Below are 22,713 nucleotides of genomic sequence, written 5' to 3'. Positions count from 1 at the left end.
TTTGAATTATTTTATCAAATTAGTTATGTTTCATATTTTGTTATGAGTATTTTTATAAAGTTTTAATGTGTTTTATTTTTCGCCTACATCCAATAATATTTAATTATTTATGACTATATTTCTTAAGTGTTTCATTGTTTTTTAAACTATAATGTTTTGCCCCCACTGAACAAAATTTCTGGGTCCGCCACACACACACACACACACACACACACACACACACACACACACACACACACACACACACACACACACACACACACACACACATATATATATATATATATATATATATATATATATATATATTAGAGATCATATGAAAACCAACCTCCCCATTAGTACATGAAAATCAATCTTATTTATTAAAAAATAGATCTATGGATGAGATTAATTATATAATTAAAAATGCGCGTATGCATATTAGGCATTATGATGTACACTTATACTAGATAACGTAATGGGGTGTTTGGCAAATGGCTGATAGCTAATTGGTTTAGCTAGTACTTGATGACTGAATGTGTTAGCTGGTTTGACCAGTTGGTTGTATTAGCTGATTATAAAATACTGTTTGGTAAATTAGTTGTTTACTAATAGCTGATTGAATGTAAAAAGACACTTAAAAGTATAAGTATATTGTGTTATATTAACCTTTAAATATAACAAGATGGGATAAACTCTTATTAATAAATAATTATAAAATTTGGGTATCATCTATACTTTTTTAAAGACATAAGTTAATTATTTTTGTTTAGTTAACTCTTATTAAATTATATTCTAAAACAATTTTATTAATTATTTTTAATTTTAATACTTTAAAATGATTTACTGTTGTAATAATAATAATAATAATAATAATAATAATAATAATAATAATAATAATAATAATAATAATTATTATTATTATTATTATTATTATTATTATTATTATTATTATTATAAAATAAAATGACAAACCCACCACTCATTTAAAAGCATATCCCATTAATTCTAAAGGATAAAATAGTCAATATACCATTAATTAATTTCAAATCAGTTGATCAAAAACGCTACATTCACCAGCTTTTTCATTTTTAACTTATTGGCCCAATCAGCCAAGACTAATCAGCCATTTACCAAACACTTCAAAACAGCTTATTGGTAGGTTAAACAGTAAACTTAGCCAAATCAGCTAAATTTTGGCTTATCATCCAATAACCAAACACCCCCATTACTTACAAATTTAATACTTTTATATTTTTTGATGTAAAAGTATTGTTGTTTTCGTCAAAAGTATTATATTTTCTCTTATAAGTAATGTTAAACTGAAAATGTAATACTTTTGATGAAAAATATAATACTTTTACATCAAAATGTAAAGGGTAACACTTGTGTGAGATCGTCTCACGATTCTTTGAGACGAGTCGGATCTTTGATTAATGAGTCGGATCTTTGACCTCATTAATCAATGATCCGACCCGTCTCACAGATTGAGACCCGTGAGACAGTCTCACACAAGTTTTTGTCAAATGTAAAAGTAAAACTCCCTCTATCTCATTTTATCTGTCTTACTTACTATTCATTGATCAAACCAACTCTTTCTTCATTGTTTATTTTCTTTAGTATTTTTTACTTATTTTTAAATTTATTTTTTTGTGTTTAATAGTGCTTTCAGTGTAGTTTCTAAATTCTAAATATATAAATATTGTATACTAATACTAAACTTAATATTATGAAAAATTTGATTAAAAACAACTTCAGTCAAGTCTCGTTAACTGAACCAGACACATAAAATGAGATGGAGGGAGTACATTTTTCTTCAAAAATATTACATTTTCTCATATAAGCAATAAATATTTTATTCTTAATTTAGTAATACATTTGTTAGTATAAGTATTACATTCCATCTTGATCCTACTCGTCTCACGGACAAAGATATGTGAAATAATTTTACACAAGTTTTTGTCAAGAAAAAAGAATTGATTTGACCAATGTACAGTAAATAGGATAAATAAAATGGGACATAGAGAGAGTATATTTTAAGGCAAATTTTGTTGTAAGACCACCTTACAGGTCTCAATCTGTGAAAAGGGTGAAGTTATGATAATTTGAGTCTTATAGTATATAAGACTCATAATATTATTTCTTGCATAATGTCTATCACGGAGTCTAATTTTTCTATGAATTATTACATTATTACATTTATGTTATAAAGTATTATATATATATATATATATATATATATATATATATATATATATATATATATAATTTAAAGTATTGATTATATGTAATTTTGTTAAATTGTCTATTGTAATTTTTCTATAATGTATTTCTGTTAAATTACAATATAATTATGTCGTGTTATTACATTATTCCTTATTAAATGTGTATTGCATTTATGTTATAAAGTATTATATATAAAGTTTAAATTATTAATTATATCTGCAATTTTGTTATGTTCTTATTATATTTCTTACAAATTGTCTATTATAATTTTGGTATAAAATAATATATTTATGATATAATAATATAATATATAAGTATTAATGGTATATGAAATTTTGTTATATTATTACTTTATTTGCTGCAAATTGTCTATTACAATTTTACTATAAAGTATTACAATTATGATATATAAATTATTATATATAATGCTTAAAGTATTGATAATATTTCACAATTTTATTATATTATTTCTTTATTTTCTGCAAATTGTATATTACAATTTTACTATTTAAGATATAATAAAGTATTATAGATAACGTTTTAAATATCAAGCAAAAATATACACCAACAATTTAAAAGTTGGCCAAAGTATAAGAAATAAATAATTTCAAGGGAAAACAACACTTTTGGCCCTTCAATTATTTTACTTTTAGAAATTTAGTTCTTGTTAATTGATTTGAACAAATTTAGTCCTTTAATTATTCATAATGTATCACATTTAGTCTCCGATATTTATATTATTAAAATTTTTATTAATCATTTATTTCATAGGATTGTATTTGTCCATTACTCTTAACCATTAACCATTAAATTTCAATCTTTGCATACCCAATTGGCCAGTTGAGTTACTTCCACCGGAGACTGACAAATTAAAAATCTTAGCCTTTGCTGTGGGTTTGGCATGGGATCAATGATGGGAAACATCTCATCCAATTCCTTGGATCTCAAATCATGGGAAACATCCAATCGTTATGCTGTGCATCCGTATGCACCATGCATGGTGCATACGGATGCCAAAACGACATCGTTTTATTAAAAAACGTGCGTCTCCCCTTTAAAAAAAATTCAGGTTCGATTCCTAGCAACAACATTATATTGTTCATTCATTCTGGAATTTTAGTTCATAGATTATGGAATTATAGTTCATTGATTATGGAATTATAGTTCATCGATTATGGAATTGTAGTTCATCGATTCTGAAATTTTAGTTTATAGATTATGGAATTTTAGTTCATTCATTCTGGAATTTTTAGCTCATAGATTAGATTATGGAATTATAATTCATCAATTATGGTGTGAGCACATAGCCATTAATGTGCAATCCAACTATTAGCTTAGGCTTTTAGTTGAGATGGAGCACATGCTTCAATTTGGTATCAGAGCCAGACCAAAAGTCACAGGTTCGAATCTCAACGCTACTCATAAGCGACTATGGTTTACCGGTCCACATGTTGCTTGGAACCCAACTCATAAGCGGGCTACTCATAAGCGACTATGGTTTACCGGTCCACATGTTGCTTGGAACCCAACTCATAAGCGACTATGGTTTACCGGCTCACGCACACGTGAGGGGGCACATAGCCATTAAAGTGCAATCCAACTATCAGCTTAGGCTTTTACCGGCTCACGCACACGTGAGGGGGCACATAGCCATTAAAGTGCAATCCAACTATCAGCTTAGGCTTTTAGTTGAGATGGAGCCCATGCTTCAATTTATGGAATTATAGTTCATCGATTATGAAATTTTAGTTCATATGTTGTTGTTGGGAATCGAACCTGATTTTTTTTTTTAAAAGGGGAGACGCGCATTTTATTAAAACGACGTCGTTTTTGCATCCGTATGCACCATGCATGGTGCATACGGATGCACAGCATAATTTGCCGGAAACATCCGAATTGCTCAGGATTTCATAACCATGGTAGCTAGGAGAATTAGGCCCTGTTTGGTAAAAAATTGGCCAACAGTCAATTTTAGCCTATTTGACTACTATTAATTTTTTGATTTAGTTAAAATATCAATATAAATGTTTGGTTAATTAGCTTTTTGCAACTCCAAAATGCTAAAATTCAAAAAGCTACCCTAAGCAACTTTTTCAATTAGCTTTTTGAGATAAGAAATTATACCAAACAGCTATCAGCTAACAGCTAATTTACCAAACACTTTTCTACAATCAGCTAATGTTATGAACTATTTATACCTTTTAATTAACACAATCAGCCAACAGCTAACAGCTATCAGCTAACAGCCATTTTACCAAACAGGGCCTTAGTGAAATTGCAGAAAACAAAAAAGTGGTTTAATTACCTCTTGGGGAGGCAGGGCGTAAGGAATGAAAGTGAAAGGAGGGGCGCGGCGGTATGGGCTAAAGCTTTTGTCGAGTGAATTTCATTTTTGGTCCTATTGTTATAGACTTTTTCAATTTTAGTTCATCATAATTATTTTTTCCACATTGCATCCACTATTATTAAAAGTGTTCCAATTTTAGTTCATTTTTATATTTTTCATGGACTAAAATTAGACCACTTTTAATAATAGTGGATGCAATGTGACAAAAATAATTATGATGGACTAAAATTAAAATGACCCCTATACCAGTAAGACCAAAAATAGAATTCACTCGCTTTTGTCTTTACACAGCTTTTCAAAAGATTTTGGGTAGCCGAGGGTCTCCGGCCGCCATTGTTGTTGGCAGCTAGCGTAGCTTCTTATGTCACAAAATTTCTGACTCTGAACAAAGCTCTGGTATTGGTTTTGATGATATTAAATAGAAGACAAACGGCGGAGGTATTTTTTTTAATGGTTTAGAGTAATTGAAAAATATAAACTTATGAAAAAGAAATTAATAATAAATTTTCTAATTATATAATACCAGGTATTAAATGTGACATATTATAGACAATTAAAGGACTAATTTTGTTCAAATCAATTGACATGAACTAAATTTCTAAAAGTAAAATAATTGAGGGACCAAAAGCGTCATTATCCCTAATTTCAATTAGTAACACAAGTTTACACTCCCAACAGGTCATTTCTTTTTCTCAAAATTCTAATTCTTGGGTGACAATAATAGTCCCAAAGTATGCAGTACTAAAGTTGAAATATAAACATTCACCCTAATATTGAAACATCTTTTAAGAATTTTGTTTTTTTTTTTTTTCATTTATGCCACTCGTATATGAACTTACTCATTTGTCAACTGCTTCACTTGGTCCAGATCATCACCTTCCCCGGAGGCCATGGCAATGGGCATTTGTGGAGGGCACATGACGTTCTTCACCACGGAGAAGTAAAAATCAAATTCTGATTTCATTTTTAAGCAACTTGCTCCAATCCACTTCTCTGCTACGCTCGTAGGCACACTATCCTGGCTATCGCGTTCATGTTCCTCAATGGCGGGGCGAATTTCAGTGTACAAGGAATTGAGTGCCAAATTGGCCTTATTTCTCATCTCCTGAATCAAATAATAACATCCATGGATAAATCAAGGAAAGTTTCAAGTAAAATTTCCATCAAGAAATAAGAATTTATATTTGGTTCTAATTTCTAATAAGTTATCATCCCTCTTATAATTGTCCAGGGAAGGATCTGCCATTTTTTTTTATACATGAAAGTTTAGGCAAGGAGAGGGCATACTATCAGCACAAAGATATTGAAATTAACAAATGCCTACCAAACGTTGACAGCGAGAATCAAACCCAAAAACTTTTGAGTGAAGTGAATTGTCGTTATTTATTTCAATTTCAATTTTAAGTGGTTCAATCATCAATGTACAAAATTAGTTTTCAATATAAATTTAATTATTTTCAAATTTGTACTATTTTAGATTTTTATAATGGGATAAGGGTTAAATAAGTCTACGAACTAAACTGAGAAAAAAAATAAAACTCAAAATAAATAAACTCAGCAAAACAGTGAATTTGAGATAAGATTGAATCCAATCAATTAGCTAGTCTAACCCAAGGCCTTATAAAAACATATATTTCGCTCTATTTTTTTAATGTGGGATTCTTCTTAACAGCAATGAAATGGAGCAATTGGCCAATGAAATACATAAATTTTTCATAATAGAATAGTTGTCAAAAATAATTAGCGCATACCTCATACTTCATAATTTCTTCCTGTGCATCCTTCGATGGAAACAATTTAGCAACATTTTCCGCAGTTACTTGCTTTCGTCCAGAAGACTTGGCCCTTTGCTTTGGCACTTTCTTCTTTGACAAACCAGGTCCGGCATTGTAGTTCCGACCAGAATTATAATTTCGGATGCGAGGTATTAATGAGTTCTGTTTGTGAAAGCCAGCTTGCAAATCATTAGGAAATATTTCCTTACACTCGTTCACCTCAGCATTCAATGCTTCAGCCTCCACTGGACCTGAATAATGTGCCTCCAAGGAAATAGTTGATTCCAAACTACGTTCAGAACCCACCATAACACTCATCATTGCAGGATAGACATTTCTCCCGCTGTCCATTGGTTCAGGTTCAGAATGACTTTGCATTCCGGCTTGGTTCAGAAGAGTTTCATCCTCTCCAGAGTCATAGAGGGGAATTTTATCGACTTCATATCTGCATAAAGACAGTGACATCCCAAAGTTTAAGAACACAAATTATAAAGCAATATGGTTGTACAAACAACTCGCAGAGACTTGGATTCCCAGACACATACCAACCAAACTATCATAAATTTATTCATGCACTTAAACTATAATCTTAAATTTGTTCAAAGGTTTAGGCAAAATGGCTCTAATATATAATCAGCTATCCTCTTCAAGTGTTGAACCTACTTTAATACTGCTTCCTGCTACTATATAGCCAGCTTGGAATGAATTTCCCCAGGAGAATAGAAGAGTTTTCATGCTCTTTCCTAGAGAAAAAATAGTAATGTTCTAGAACAATTCAAAACAAAAAAGAGAACGATTAAAGGACAGAAACAATTTCATAAGCCATTTTGCAAAGGGCCTCACCAGAATTGCATGTGTTATCATTGGCTAAGGCAAGAGGTCCCATGTCAAAAACCAGTTGTGAAATTCAAAGAGATAACTCACAACGTCAGAGTAGAAAGGTTCTAATGTTACACCGTAATTCATAGTAATAGTACAAACATATGTTTTACTAGCTATTACAAAGGTCTAAGTCTAACCTGATTCTCCTACATACTGCATAAGAATAAGTGAGGTGTCCAATGACAAAGTAAATTTCCCTACTTATAAGTTATAACATCCTAGGAGAAGCCCACAGAATCCACTGACTTCATATGAGATTAAAATTGTTGAAAAGTAAACTAAAAGGAACCTGAACTATCTTCTTGTTATTCCATCTTAGAAAGAACAACACATTACAAGACATTATATAGGACGATAACAAGTGTTGGGAAGGGACATAAAAGGTCTAAAACTATTCCACTCCCCAAAGACTTAAAGGCATAATAAAGGCATAATAATAAGAGTAGGCTGCTCATATTCCAACACTCCCCCCCCCCACCCCCCCCCCCCCCTCAAGCTGGAGCGTAAATCAAAAGCTCCCAGCTTGCCACAAATATATTCTACCACGAAGAGATTTGGTGAGAACATCAGCGAGTTGATCGTTTAACCCAACAAATGTGGTAACAATGACTCCGGATGCAACCTTCTCGCGTATAAAGTGGCAGTCGACCTCGATATGTTTGGTCCTTTCATGGTAGACAGGATTGGAGGCAATATGTAGAGCTGCCTGATTGTCACAAACTAGTTTTATAGGCCCAAGCTTGCAGAAATTGAGTTCTGTGAGAAGTTGCTTAACCCAAATTAGTTCACAAATCCTAGTGCCATTGCTCGGTATTCTGCCTCTGCGCTTGATCGTGCAACCACATCTTGTTTCTTGCTTTTCCAAGAAACCAAATTCCCTCCGAATAGGACACAATATCCTGATGTCGATCTCCTATCCCAAGGACATCCAGCCCAATCTGCATGTACCTGGGGATCTTTTCAGATATCTCAATATTCTGATGGCTGCATCCCAATGACTTTGACATGGTTCTTGCAAAAATTGGCTAACTACACTTAAAGCAAATGAGATATCTGGTCGAGTGATAGTCAAGTACAGTAGCTTGCCAACTAACCTCCGATACTTACTTGGACTGGATAGGAGCTCCCCTTGTCTTGGAAGAAGTTTGACATTTGGATCCATAGGTGTGTCAACTGGTTTGCAATTTATCATTCCTGTTTCTTCAAGAATATCCAAAACATATTTTCGTTGAGACGCATAGATACCTTGTTTGGATTGAGCAAAAATACCAAGAAAATACTTCAATTTTCCAAGATCTTTTGTCTCGAAATGCTGAAACAAATGTTTCTTAAGCTGATTTATTCCTTCACTATCAGTGCCTGTAATGACGATATCATCAACATAAACCACAAGATATATGCCTTTTTCCAAGTAGATGTTTATATAAGACAGAGTGGTCAGCCTTGCTTTGAATCATGCCAAATTTTTGAACCACATCTCTAAATCTCCCAAACCAGGCACGTGGAGATTGCTTCAACCCATAGAGAGAGCGTTTAAGACGACAAACAAGACTGGCTCCTGTCTTAGCCACAAATCCAGGGGGCTGCTCCATATATACTTCCTCATTCAAATCACCATGTAAGAAGGCATTCCTTATATCCAACTGATACAGTGGCCAGTGGCGATTAGCTGCCATTGAGAGTAAGAGGCAGATAGAAGTGATATTGGCTACCGGTGAGAAGGTGTCTGTGTAGTCAATGCCAAAAACCTGCGTGTATCCTTTAGCAACAAGTCGAGCTTTGAATCTATCAACCTGTCCATCTGGCCCAACCTTCACATTATACACCCATCTACAACTAACCACAGTTTTACCAGGAGGCAAAGGAACTAACTCCCAAGTCCCAAAAGAATGGAGTGCTTCCATTTCATCAACCATTGCTTGAGTCCACCCTGGATGAGTTAATGCCTCCTTGACATTGTTTGGAACAAAAACAGTTGACAAACTAAAAATGAAGGCACAATATGATGGAGATAGACGTTTCTGCGAAAGGAAATTATAGATAGGGTAAGGATTTCGAGTGGATATTTTACCTACTCGGCTAGCAATGGGAGAGTGTGTTGTGGTGTTTTGGACTGTATCATTGGGTAATAGTGATGTAGGACATGACTCAACTGGGTGTCTACCCTCTTAGGAATCTTGATGATTGCGTCGTTGGTAGGTGTACAACAATGGTGGAACATGCCCTTCCTCTTGGATGTTTAGAGTTGGTATAATTCTTTCAGGCATAGGTATGGTCCTTTCAGGAACAGTGGGAGATACTGGTTCTGAGAAAGTAGGAACAGGGAGAACTTCTGTGATTTCAATGGGTTCTCCTAAGAAATCAGACTCAACGGAGTTGGAAGAGAAAAAGTGTGTTGTTTCAAAAAATGTAACATCGAAGGAGGTATAAAAACGGTGTGTTTTAGGACGGTAACACTTAAAGCCTTTTTGGAGGCGAGAATATCCAAGAAAAACACACTTTATTGCCTTGGCATCAAGTTTATCACGTCCTGGAAAAGTATCATGAAGTACACCCAAAAATTCGCAACGGGAGCTTATGGAGAGGTTCTTGTGGGCGCGAGATATGAAGAGAAATTTTTCTTTGTAAAACAGAAGAAGGCATTCGATTTATGAGATAACATGAGTGAAGCATAGCATGCCCCTAGAAATTCTTAAGAACCTTATTATGAATAAGCAAGGTACGAGCTGTTTCAACAAGATAACGAATTTTTCGTTCGGCGACTCCATTTTGTTGAGGAGTTCTAGCACATGAAGATTCATGAAGTATTCCATGTGAGGAAAAGAAAGAGGTGAAAGGGTCAGAAAAATACTCTCTTGCATTATCACTCCATAAGATTTTGAGAGAAACCCCAAATTGATTCACAATTTCATTGTAGAATTTTTTAAACACATCGAATAACTCAAAACGGTTTTTCATTAAAAAGACTCAAATGCACCGAGAAAAATCATCAATGAAGACAACAAAATATGAGAAACCCAAAGTGGATGAAACTCGACATGGTCCCCAAACATCGGAGTGAACTAAAGAAAATAGGGTATTGGCCCTCCTATTCACTCTACTAGGATATGAGGCTCTCGAGTGTTTCCCAAGTTGACATGATTCACACTCTATGGTTTTTAAATTTGACAAACCAGGAACACGTTTTAATTTATTGAGATCAGGGTGTCCTAAGCGACAATGGTTAAGGAGAGGTGAAGTAGTAGCAGTGCAAGCTATTTTGGTATTGGTAGAACAAAAAAGGCGATAGAGACCTCATAATTCATATCCTTTACCAATTGTTTCCTTTGTTTGACGATCTTGAATAATCACAGAATCGGAAGAAAAGGTAACAAGGCATTTAAGAGACTGATTAAGTTGATTAATTGAAATCAAATTGAAGGGATACCCGGGAATGTAAAGAACATTGGATAAAGATAAAGAATGAATAGTAACTTTTCCAATTCCTATAGCCTTTCCTTTTGACCCATCGCCAAAAGTGACAGCAGGAAGAGAGCCTGAGAAATCAATATGGGAGAAAAAAGAAAGGTTACCAGATATGTGATTAGTTGCTCCAGAATCCAAGACCCAAACTGAGTCTGACTTTAATGCAAGAGCATGAGTCTGATTTTTGGTGACCCAGGCAGACTTCCCGGCTGGTACACTGCTTGAAATTTTATGTTCTGCCATAGTTGTCATAAAAATATGAGAAAAACACCGTAGTGTTGCAGGAACAAGGCGAGATGATCTGGAAATTTTGGCCGGAAAAGGTAGCCACCGTGACCGGAAAAGAGTGAGCAGTGTCGCCGGAGCTTCTTTTGAAGGAATGTGGCACCAAATCAGTGAATAAAGCTCTTAGTTTGAGATAGTATAGAAAAGTGATGATGAACACTGTTTTTCACAGTGAGTTCATCTGGAAATTTTCAAGCCCTTCAAGGAGGTTCTGATACCATGTTGAAAAGTAAACTAAAAGGAACCTGAACTATCTTCTTGTTATTCCATCTTAGAAAGAACAACACATTACAAGACTTTATATAGGAAGATAACAAGTATTGGGAAGGGACATAAAAGGTCTAAAACTATTCCACTCCCCAAAGACTTAAAAGCATAATAAAGGCATAATAATAAGAGTAGGCCGCTCATATTCTAACACTGCTCATATTCCAACAAAAATATTAAAAAGTTAATAAATAATTAGATAAATAAAAACCTAAGTATCAATCTTTGGGAAGTATATTGTGCATGAACCTTGCTACAAGGTGTATAGCTGTAATATAGAAAACAACAAAGTATTAAAGATCATAGAATACTAAGGGAGCGTTTGGTTCAAACATTGGAATAAGAATCATAATTGGAATCAAATACTTAGTAATTGTAATGGGTTTTAGTAAATATGCAGCCTCTTTTTTGGTAGTAAATAGAAATTGTAATCAAAATAAATAAAAAAAAATATTAATTAATTAATTAATTAATAGAAATTAAAATATATAAATATATAAAAACATAAAAAAATATATATTACATATACACATAAATAAATGAGCATATATATTAAAGTTCCATTTTGAATGCATGAAGAATGACATTTTTATTCTTTTTTTTTCATTTCTTTTTTCCTCATTTTGTTATTCCAATGTTCAAAAGTAAGGGAAGGAAAGAGTAATGACTTTTAATAGTACTAACTAAAGGATTTGAATTCCATAGTAAGGTAGTAAAAGTAGGCAAACAAACATGATAAGGGTAAAGCACCTAACCAAACACTACCAAAGATTTACAAACCTTCTGCAATTTCTAAACAGAGAACAGGTCTCATTGTCTCAATAGAAGTATATATCACATCCCATACAGTGTCTTACCTAATTTCTTTCATCATATTCATGGCTGGAAATGCTCCACCCACGATCTAGGAAACTTATACATATGCACACCCAGCCAATGAAGGCTTTGCCAAGTCAGTCATGCATAAGGCCACCCTAACGTGAGGTCAGGAGGTCGATCCCCAACCAGTGAAATTCCGGGTGGAATATTTTATGTTGCATTTATAGTAACTGGGAAAATTGGAAAATAGAAGAAGTGCTTTTTGCACTGTTTTTCATTTTTTCCATTGGAAAACAATTTTCCACTTTTCCAACTTAACAAAAGAATTTGGAAAATACAATAATCACCATTATCATTACCCATGGACTTCCACTTATATATATATATATATATATATATATATATATATATATATATATACTCCTACCACCTACATACCTACCCGCACACCTACCCCACCATCACCCCTATCTACTTAACCTTTGCACCACCATCATTACCCATACCATCTATTTACCCACCACTACAACTACATTCACTATAACCTTCTCTTCCTTTGCATAATGAGAAGAAACATATCCTGTCTTCTATGAATCTCTTTTCTGATGCTTTACTGCCTTTGCCATCTCATACACAAAACCATCATGTATCCATATAGGTTAAAAATTGGAGCGACAACCAAAATCGAAAGACAACTTTATCTAGAACAATGAAGACAACTAGAATTACCTGTCATCTCCCTCTTCCCACAAATGGTTCTGCTCCTGTATAACAATAAGTCAATAATAGGAAAAGTAAAGACCAAGCTCAAAGAAACATATTTTTCAAATTTTGGAAAATGATTCTACTTCATATTATTATTGGTATTCACCTGGAAACCATGAGACTTTGCACCCAGAAATATAGAGCAGTTTGGAGCTCCACAAAGACATCGAACAGTAGCACCCCCATACCATTCAAAGTTGTAGTTATATGTGAGCTCAGTTCCCATGGAAATATCTTGCTTGGCAAATATACCAACCCTTGTTTCTCCCAATACTGTCCATTTCCTTGTTTCACAATTTGGTAGGCTGGTAAGTTCCAAAAACAAAAGACCTCTTTCAGTGCCATGTGATTTGGAACAATCAACAGACACAATATGTAATTTAGGGACATATATTTAATTTTAAATGATTTTGAGAATTGACCGATCTTACCAGGAATGATTAATAAATCTTGCCAAGCTTCCCTTCCTTGTAGCATCAATGAAATAATTTGCATTTGAAGAGATTATATATGCATCCTTAAGGCCTGCATCAATCAACACAAAGTGTTTTTGTATTCTGCATAATTAATTTGTTGACTAGGATGTCAAAATGTTTCAAAAACTACCCTTAATTTCATAAGTTTGGGACCTCCGCCTTGCTTCATCTGATGATATTACTTCTCCACAGTACTCGATGATAAATTGTCCAGCCTAGTTATATGAAAAGAAAGGAAACTTAAGTGACAAGAGGTCATTCATTGAAAGAAAATATGCACGATGAGTAATGATAAGAGAGTTGATATAAAACTACTCCATAAATTAATTATCTTCATGCCATGGCCATGTTAATAGTGCCTACAGACAATATACATATTCTTTGACACATAAGCTTCTACATTACAAGATAAACTACTTCCAATCTGCGCGCGCGCACACACACACACACAATTTTATAAAGTATTACCACTGGTTTGTAAATAATGCATCTACCACACAATCTCACAATCATGTTGTAAATACATGTTAATGAATTTAACTATAAGTAGGAGTACAATGTAATAGAAGATGCTAGAGAGTAGAGGTAGAGGTGGTGGAAAAGGCGCAATAATGACAGATTATGTTTTTTTTTGTTTCTCTTTTAGTTCTTTTTTCTAGTTATTGTCTTGTTCCTTCTTTCCTTAATTTTCGGAAAATCATTGCAAGTCCAAAATATTCAATTTAAATCATATTATCATGAAAAGGATATTGTGCCAACCCACATCAGTAAGGTTGTAAATACACAGTAAGGAAGTTACCTATGAAGAGAGCATAATGTAATACTTAGATACATAAATTAAAATAATAATTTCTCCCTATATTCACCAAAGTACACAAAGAATTCCATTTTTTAACCCTAAGATGCACAATAAATGGTTGGGGAAAAAAAAAAAAAAAAAACCAGAAAGAAGATATGGCTTCAAGCACCTTACCTTTATACTCTCATCAGCTTGGAGACCCCACCCACGGCCTTCAGTTCCAAACAACTTTGTTTTAGCATATTCAGATTTCTGGAATCTCTGAAAAATAATAAATACTAGCAATTCTAAATAAAATGCCTCCAATCCATTGTATGCATAATTTGAGAGGCATAATTAACAAGAAATCTTAAATTAACAAATGACTCATATAACCTAATGTCCTAATGACAATCCAAAAAATTGAGATAGACTTGGTAATTCCAGTCTCCAGACGCCAGGAATGGCTTGTAAGATCTAGGACATAAACAGGGAAATTTGAAATTTTTAACATTTAGTATCAAATTAGAACAGATAGCACTTGATCAGCATGTTGTTCCTTGGTACTCAGTCACATATAGCCTTGGCAACATTCAGCATTTCAAAAAATGTATCTCCTATTCCACACCTAAATTACATGCCCACTAATGGCCACATTTCAAGATGATTAATTCATTCATCTGAAGCATATCACTAACTCTCCTCAACAGGCTTCTTTTAGACTGCTTTACCTCCAAAATGTTCTTTACTGTAATTTTTATGTAATACAGAAAAAGCTAGGCATCAAGCTGGTGTTTGTATATACAGTCAGAGCAATAAAAAGCTTTAAACTCCATAAAGCTCATATATACCAAATTAGACTCTTTTTTACACAAGTGACTCAAACATGATAATTTTAGTCTATAAACAGATATTGCAATCTCTCTTCTTTATGTGTAATCTTCACTCAGTTGTATAATTCCGAGACCAGTGCGCATAATTGATCCACTACCCAATCATTAAATGCTCTTCTAAGCATGATCTTCAAATGACCCTAGCCTTGATTGGATGGATTTGTTAAGGCTATTCTCACATGCCTCATGTTTATATATAGTACATAAAACCAAAAGAAAAAATCCTTTGGTCTTTGCAAGATTTTCATCATGTGAATGCTGATGATTAATTTATTCAACAATAATAATGCCTAGTGGCACCAGCATTAATCTTCCAGAGTACAAAATCAATATTTCAAGACAGATTCCTATGTCTAATATGATTTCACAAAACTTGAGCAAAGAATAAAAGAGAACAATAAATATGAATAAGAGATAAGAGAATGCTTAAATGTATGATTAAAGATTTATCCAGTGATTGCAAAAGACTAAAGCCAAGATTATTCATTTTACATGTTAATTACCATATTATGACGCTTCAGCTAATCTTAGTACTCTTTTAAGTTTATAGCATGAAAAATTTTAAGCTGCACTACCCATAGTTTTCCAACAGCATAGACATGGATAACAAAAGCTCATGCTCTGAACAAGAATTTACTCTACTTTCCTAACTTAGTGTCAAGGATACAGCAATCAAGAGTTTAGTTATGCAGACACAAGCAAAAAGAGAGGCTTGCATAAAGCTTTCAGAAACTCCTTAACCTGATTCTTGCAATAATTGCCAGAAGGGCAGTATCCAGGTGTGCATTCAGTGCTGGTTAATACATTCAAGCACCCTTCTCCACATGCACTTTCAGGATCACTGGTTTCATACTTGCATACACAAATAGCAATGTCCTCATCTTTAAGTTTTTTAGCTCTGTAAAATATCAGAAGAACCTGATTTAAAATCATATTCCATAGTGAAGCCAGTTTAATCACATGAACAGTGACTAAGTTTGGCATGTCGTAACTGCATCAGGAAAATTAACAAACAGACCAACAATGTAAGAGTTGAAGGAAAAGGTTCACCATTTGGTAGCAACCCAGAAACTCATGGAAGAATGAATTAAAGGTAATTGTGGAATTACAACTTGCTATGCAGAAATTTTTACCCCAAGAATGAAAGGACAAGGCTATGTAGTCTTGGATTCTAAGCTAAACCTAACATGTATCTCTTACTGTATCATTATAACAATGCAGTTATGCAGTGCTTATCAGCAATCAGCGGACTCACCAAAGTGAATAAAACAAATAAGAAATAAGGAATTCAGTTCACATCAGAAAAAGCTACATATTAAAGGAGATACTAGATCAGTGATTGGCTAATAAATACTCTTCTAGCCCATTCACTTTAGGTAAAATAGGCAATAGAATATTCTACAGAAGTCAAATATTTTACAGGTTATGGTGTTCAGTTGACTGAAATGCATGCAAAGAACTTTCTGGGAAAACTTATTTTTATGCCATAGCATAAAATCTTTTAACAATTACAAGTAAAGCAATTTATGCATCTTTCTCCATTTTCTTCTGGCAAAAATATGCTTACTGTTATAAAACTATCATTTGAACCTAATCCCATTTTCATCTGCTTCTGCCAGCATGTCCTTTTGCTTGCTTCCAAGATGTTCATTATTTTTTTCCTGGCCAATTATGCAATTACCCAATAGTTGAATAGTCAGTACGTCCATTTCTACCGTTTTAAGTTTTTTTTTTTTTTTTTAAATCTTTTTTCCTTGTTTTTGGTCAAGCAAACTTCTTTGATTTAAATTGCTCCAAACAGTTCTACAAAAGTTATTGATAGAAGGAGATAAAGTAGAGAGATCAATTGATTAAACACAATGGAAAAAGGTAGAGAACAATGACTTCTTTCTTGCATATGATGGTGTTTAATAATTTAATAGATGTAACACTTGTTTTTCTATTGGATTTTTCGCTTATGTGAACAATTGGAAAGCAAATGAAAGAAATTTTATAACAATACTAACTAATCACTAGAAAACCTTTTACAATCATAGAAGCTATTCCCAGCAAAATTTTATCATTAGGCCTTTTTTTTCTTTTCCTTTAGAAAGTGAACGATGCCATTAAATCAATTTAAAGAATAATGGAATGAGAAAACCAAGGAAATACCATGTGGTGCATTATCTCACCCCAAGATATGCGTAAGCCGTAAGCCATAATACATATAAAGATTTTGACTGAGAAGTTTGATCCATATATGAAGATGTAAACAACATAGAGAAATGAAGTAGATACAGTACAGCAGCATAAGTTTCAAAGACGTGAAAGAAAATAAGCAACATGGATATAGAAATAGTGTGCTTATGGCATGCCGCATGCCTTATAATACAGTGGATTATGTCACCTGAAATTGAGCAATGCAAGCCTAAAATCTCTTATTAATTGCACAAGGTAGAAGGTTTAGAATTTGAGATCAAGCTTAATTATTAAAAGCATGGGTATTTTCCTGGTTTTTCAAGCAATTAGCAATTTTTTCTATTTTTCCTGTAGCACTTCAGAGTCACACATCAAGTAATCGCCCAAACGTTCAGATAACATTTTTGAACTTTAAAATGACAGCAAACCTAGGAACTCCTTTTTGTTGATTTAACATTGGATGGTATCCCCCTTGGGTACCTTTTAATAAGATTAAAGATTCTTAACTCTTTTAATTGGCATTAACCTCTGCAACTGACTCAATGCCCAACTGCTGAAGTTGGCTTCTTTAGAAGTGAGGCTCACCTATGAGAATAGGGGTACAAGTCATAAGTTCCATTATAATAAAGACTTCCTATTATCCTATAGGGTATTGGCACGTTTTCATATACGCCTATCCTATCAGTTGTTTCTCCCCACCCCATTGCCCCAACTAATAATTTGCAAATACAGCATTTGTATAACAAGATCGAATTTATAGAAAAATGTCAGTACTTTCAGTTTATTAATTCACAATACCTTCCCTATAATTCGGTATTTCGGTAGTAATTCAAACAACAGAATTCTGCAAACAATCTGTTTTTAACTGTTCTCATGTCATGATGCAGCATGCCGGAATGGGTACAGGTCCTTTGAAATCCTCATAACTTCTATTTTAATATGACAATTTAAGGAGTAGACTAATGAATCACCTAAATTGTCTCCAAAGCATTAAAATTGAATCATTCAATTTATTTTCTTTATCAGTGTTGATAAATCAAGTAATTCAGATTTCCTGTTACAAATCCTCTCTAAAGTGATATTCCAAATTGAAGAATACAAGAATGAGTTTCCTTGGTATATATCACAAACAAGTTAGAAAAGAAAAAAGAAATCAAAGAAATATTTAGAATTCAAAGCACAGCTCATCAAAATTATAAGCTGGTAGTTAAAATATAGCCAGATAATAAATTCCTCATTAGAAATACAGTGAAGAAATGTATCAACAGGTAACAAACAGATGTGCTTACTTTCGTCCTAAGAAATCATTTTGATTGATATGTATAAATGGTGGTACTCCATCAGGTAGTTGGACCTTCAAGGAAAAGAAACTATCACCTTGTCATTTAAGGTATTTAGAATAATAAGATGCTACTTATTTTAAATAAAAAAAAAAAAATCATAAATAAGTAAAGGGATAATTTTACTAGGGCATCCTAAGATTGAGTCCAGTAACACCTAGACAACCTCTTATTTTTAGAAATTACACTCAAAACCCTTGTCAACAGTGAAAAGAGGGATTTTCCTAGTCTGTCCTCAGAAAGATATGTAACAAAACTGGTAATGGAAATGCAAAGTGTATATAGTGGAAAATGAACCTGAAATGAAATGATAAAAGCTCAGGGTCCAGAAGTAATTTTAAAAACAAAAAGATGGTCCAGGTGTTAATCGTCTAAATCTCAAGGGAATCCAAGAGAAATAATCCAATAAATAAATGAAACAGAGCTGCAACATATAGATGTTGAGAGTCATTAATAATTCATTAATTATAATGAAAATATATTCCGTAATCTGAAGGTTTTAGAATAAAATGCATTAATGTATAATAAACATATATGAAAAAAAAAATAAGTTTTAACACAGTAACACCAGCACCCAGACAAATCAATTGGTGAAAACAAAATAATACAAACACAGAGATTTTCATCTGATGAGCCTTTTAAGCAATGCCTTCGGTGTTTTAAATTACAAACCTGACCCTTTATTCTAGGGACATGAAGGAGTACATGAATGACTTTTATTTATACAAAATAGCCAACACCCATAAGGGTACTTGAGGGTATTATTTGAGGAATTTAGACCACTTTCACAATGTATTATTCAAGGGTACTAGGCACAAAGAGAGCCAGCACCTATATGGGCTCTACCTAGACCATATCTCTATGCTTGCAACAAATCACTTAAGAAAGGGGTAGCTACAGTTCTCTTCCAACATTTACCTGTAGATGCGCTAATCATAAAATTTTTTTTAAATTGAAAAGTGAAAAAAAAAAAAAAAAAAAAAAAAAAAAAAAAAAAAAAAGAAGAAGAAGAAGAAGAAGAAGAAGAAGCACCAGAAGCCATATCACTTTAAAGTCCAAAGCCAACTAGCCAGGAAATACTTCACAAAGCAACATGAAGTGGAAAAATCAAATTTTATGATTCAAAATAATATGTAAATGATTTGTTCTGCTGGTAGATCCCAAATTGGAAGAGTTGCTCTTTTTTATTCCCTTTTACCTTTTTATTAAATTTCAACCGAAGATCCATTGCCTCCTCTAAATTTCATTTCAAGGTCAAAATCGAATTGACTAGCAACAAGGTCATTTGTTACTTTAATTGTTTCTTCTTCGCAACAAGGTGTTTCATTGCTTCTCTAACGGCTTGGGGACATTTTGTACAAGATTTTACAATATGGTACCTGCCAATGAGATGCAATTTGTGTCGAAGTATATCTCCTTTGATGATATTGACACAACAATTACATTGAACACGAGTATTGTCGTTTGGCACACTTCAAGGTCAAATCGAATTGACTAGCAACAAGGTCATTTGTTACTTTAATTGTTTCTTCTTCGCAACAAGGTGTTTCATTGCTTCTCTAACGGCTTGGGGACATTTTGTACAAGATTTTACAATATGGTACCTGCCAATGAGATGCAATTTGTGTCGAAGTATATCTCCTTTGATGATATTGACACAACAATTACATTGAACAAGAGTATTGTCGTTTGGCACACTTCATGTTCCATGCCCTCAACCAAGGTCTTGATTTTAGTTTGAGAAGTTCACATATTATCTAAAGATTTCAAATATTAATTGATTTAATTAAATTAAATTTAAAAATAAAAGATTACAAAATAGGCCATGGACAGAGAGTCCGAAATTGAGAACATGTCTCTGAATGGACAAAGAGACAACTTTGCATCTATGTCTATTGGGAGTCAATGTCAAAAAAAAAAAAAAAAAAAAAAACAGAGAGACAGAGACAGAGACTAGCTAAGGCAATTCAGCAAACAACAAAAGAGAAGGAAAAGCCAATTGAAAGAAGAACCCATGCGCCCATACTCGAACATATTGAGGAGCAGCAGAGGGATAATGTCACTGACCAAATCAAAGGCTTCTTAAAGCTAAGGAGTTACTGAGGCAACACAAAGGGAGGTAATTGATTTTTAACCCTAAATTTGAAATGTTGGTAGCATTGACTTTTTGTTGAATACATAACCACAACTCTCACTGCACTTTCGCATCAATAAAATTTAAACCAATGTGAACACTTTGGTTGACATTCTCAGAAAACTGCATTTAGCATGAGCAAATCATAGTGACATTGGTTGTGATCACTTCAACGATTATGCAACAAAGCTATGGCTTTTCACAAGTGTGGCTAATCATACATGTAATTATAGGAAAGATATACGTATAATAGAAGAGTAGCAACTATAAAGTATAAACAGTAAAACAGCATTATCTACAACTTCACATAGGAACCTATGCAAATCAAGCCAAAGGTAAGCAATGATATGTAAATGGCATGCATTATGATATGTTTTTAAAGACTTAGATATAACTTTAGAGCCAACTCATCCCATGGATATTTGTCAAGTACCCCTGAATATACCCCCCAAGTAAATCTCCCAAACATATACAAGGGCAAGAATAACCCTAAGCAATCCAACCCTAGACTTGGTCTACAAGCCAATGCTTGCTTAGTAGGGAGTGGACCATCCCCCCAAAGCCTTTCCAATGATTGTGCCTTTCAGTCATCGTTTGATCAATGTTTTTCTTTCCATCATAGCATTTTCTTTGTAATTTTGCCTTCCCCGTGTCATGGCCTTTCCATTTCTTCCATTTTTAAATGACAGAGTTCTCAAGAGTTAAACGCATAAAGCAATTTCTTTTCCACACCAAAAACATACATTATTAACAGATTAAAATCACATGTCTAAGATGGAATCCAAGGGTGAATAAAAAATGGACACAAATCAGGCATACCTCGCAGTTGTTCTCTTCCTGCAACTGCATCGTCTCTCCCGCCTGGACGGACATGCTTTCACCTACCGAGAAGAATTTCATTGCTACTCAATTACTATAAAAAATTAAGAATATGTTACACAAAACGGTTAAGTTCAATAGTCATGGATAACTGAAAATCCGAGCATCGGAAACAATCTAGGGTTAAAGCAGATAAAGCTGTACTGATACAGTGATACACTTTTTAAATTAGTCCTTTATATTAAATGGAGAGTTAATTTTCAAAATGGTCCTCCGACTATAACCTTTTTATCAAACTGTTCCACATAGAATATCGACAAAATTAAGGAACGTACAGGGACGTTGTGGTCATTGTTAAGTATTAACATGGGGTGGTGCCGCAGTTGGCTAGTGCGTAGGTCTCATAACTTTTGAGTGATCCTGAGAATTGAACCCAGGTCTCTTGGAGGGTTCCGCAGCTGCAGCAGTGTATATATATATATATGTAGTATATATATGTATATATTTATATAATTAAATATAAATAATAATTAATTTGTAAAATTATCTTTGTTTGAAGCTTTAATTTGATGTAGATGTAGATGTAGATGATAGAAAGAATTGTAGAGATTGATGTATAATGGCGGAAGAAATTGTTTGATTAATGTTGATGATGAAAAGAATCGGGGAAGAAATCGTAGATGTAGAATGATTCGTAGGGAGAGAATGCAAAGAAAGATAAAGGTTAAAATTGAAAAATAAAAATTATATTCCTAAGGACCCAGGAATAAGTTAATACCGGGGGGTCTGGTAATAGCTATTACCTTATTTGAGGTAATAGGTTATTGCTATGAACTAGTATTTTTACCCGTGCGATGCACGGAATGGAATTGTTGTAATATATTAAGAATATTTAAATCAATATATAATTATTTAAGAGTTAATTTCACCCGAGGTCGCTTATCTTTCCTGATAATTCCAAATTTAATCCTAGACTATAGTTATTAATTATTACGATTTATTATATGTTATAATTCTTACGTTAATATTCTTACTATTATTATTAACACATAATTACTTTTAGATATTATTATTACAACTTATATTATTATTATATTATTATTATTATTATTAGTTTCTTTTCAAGTTCTGTTAGTATATAATGGTCGTGAGGCACAATAATAATATAACCATAATTAAATATTCTTGTTTTGTATTCCGTGAGTCACAATAATAATATAATTAAATATTCTTCAATTTTATATTCTTCTAGAATTTCTATTACCATCATTAATTATTTCCT

The 22,713-nt window shown here is 33.2% G+C and overlaps 1 protein-coding gene across 1 annotated transcript; it reads right to left on the bottom strand.

Moving 5' to 3' along the window:
• Positions 1-5,352: 5,352 nt before the first annotated feature.
• Positions 5,353-21,649, bottom strand: LOC109164137 (histone-lysine N-methyltransferase ASHH1). The gene is made up of 10 exons (XM_019312924.1): positions 21,432-21,649; positions 18,428-18,492; positions 15,702-15,858; positions 14,263-14,349; positions 13,420-13,504; positions 13,245-13,338; positions 12,920-13,118; positions 12,778-12,812; positions 6,307-6,775; positions 5,353-5,660 (listed from the first exon to the last, which is right to left on the bottom strand). The coding sequence occupies exons 1-10, from the start codon at positions 21,510-21,512 to the stop codon at positions 5,391-5,393; spliced, it is 1,542 nt and encodes a 513-aa protein (XP_019168469.1). The 5' UTR covers positions 21,513-21,649; the 3' UTR covers positions 5,353-5,390.
• Positions 21,650-22,713: the final 1,064 nt, after the last annotated feature.

The sequence above is a fragment of the Ipomoea nil genome, unplaced genomic scaffold (genome assembly GCF_001879475.1).
Source record: "Ipomoea nil cultivar Tokyo-kokei standard unplaced genomic scaffold, Asagao_1.1 scaffold3056, whole genome shotgun sequence".
In the NCBI taxonomy this organism is placed as follows: Eukaryota; Viridiplantae; Streptophyta; class Magnoliopsida; order Solanales; family Convolvulaceae; genus Ipomoea; species Ipomoea nil.
Note: the sequence above shows the minus strand (reverse complement) of the source record. Positions and strands in the feature narration are given on the sequence as shown.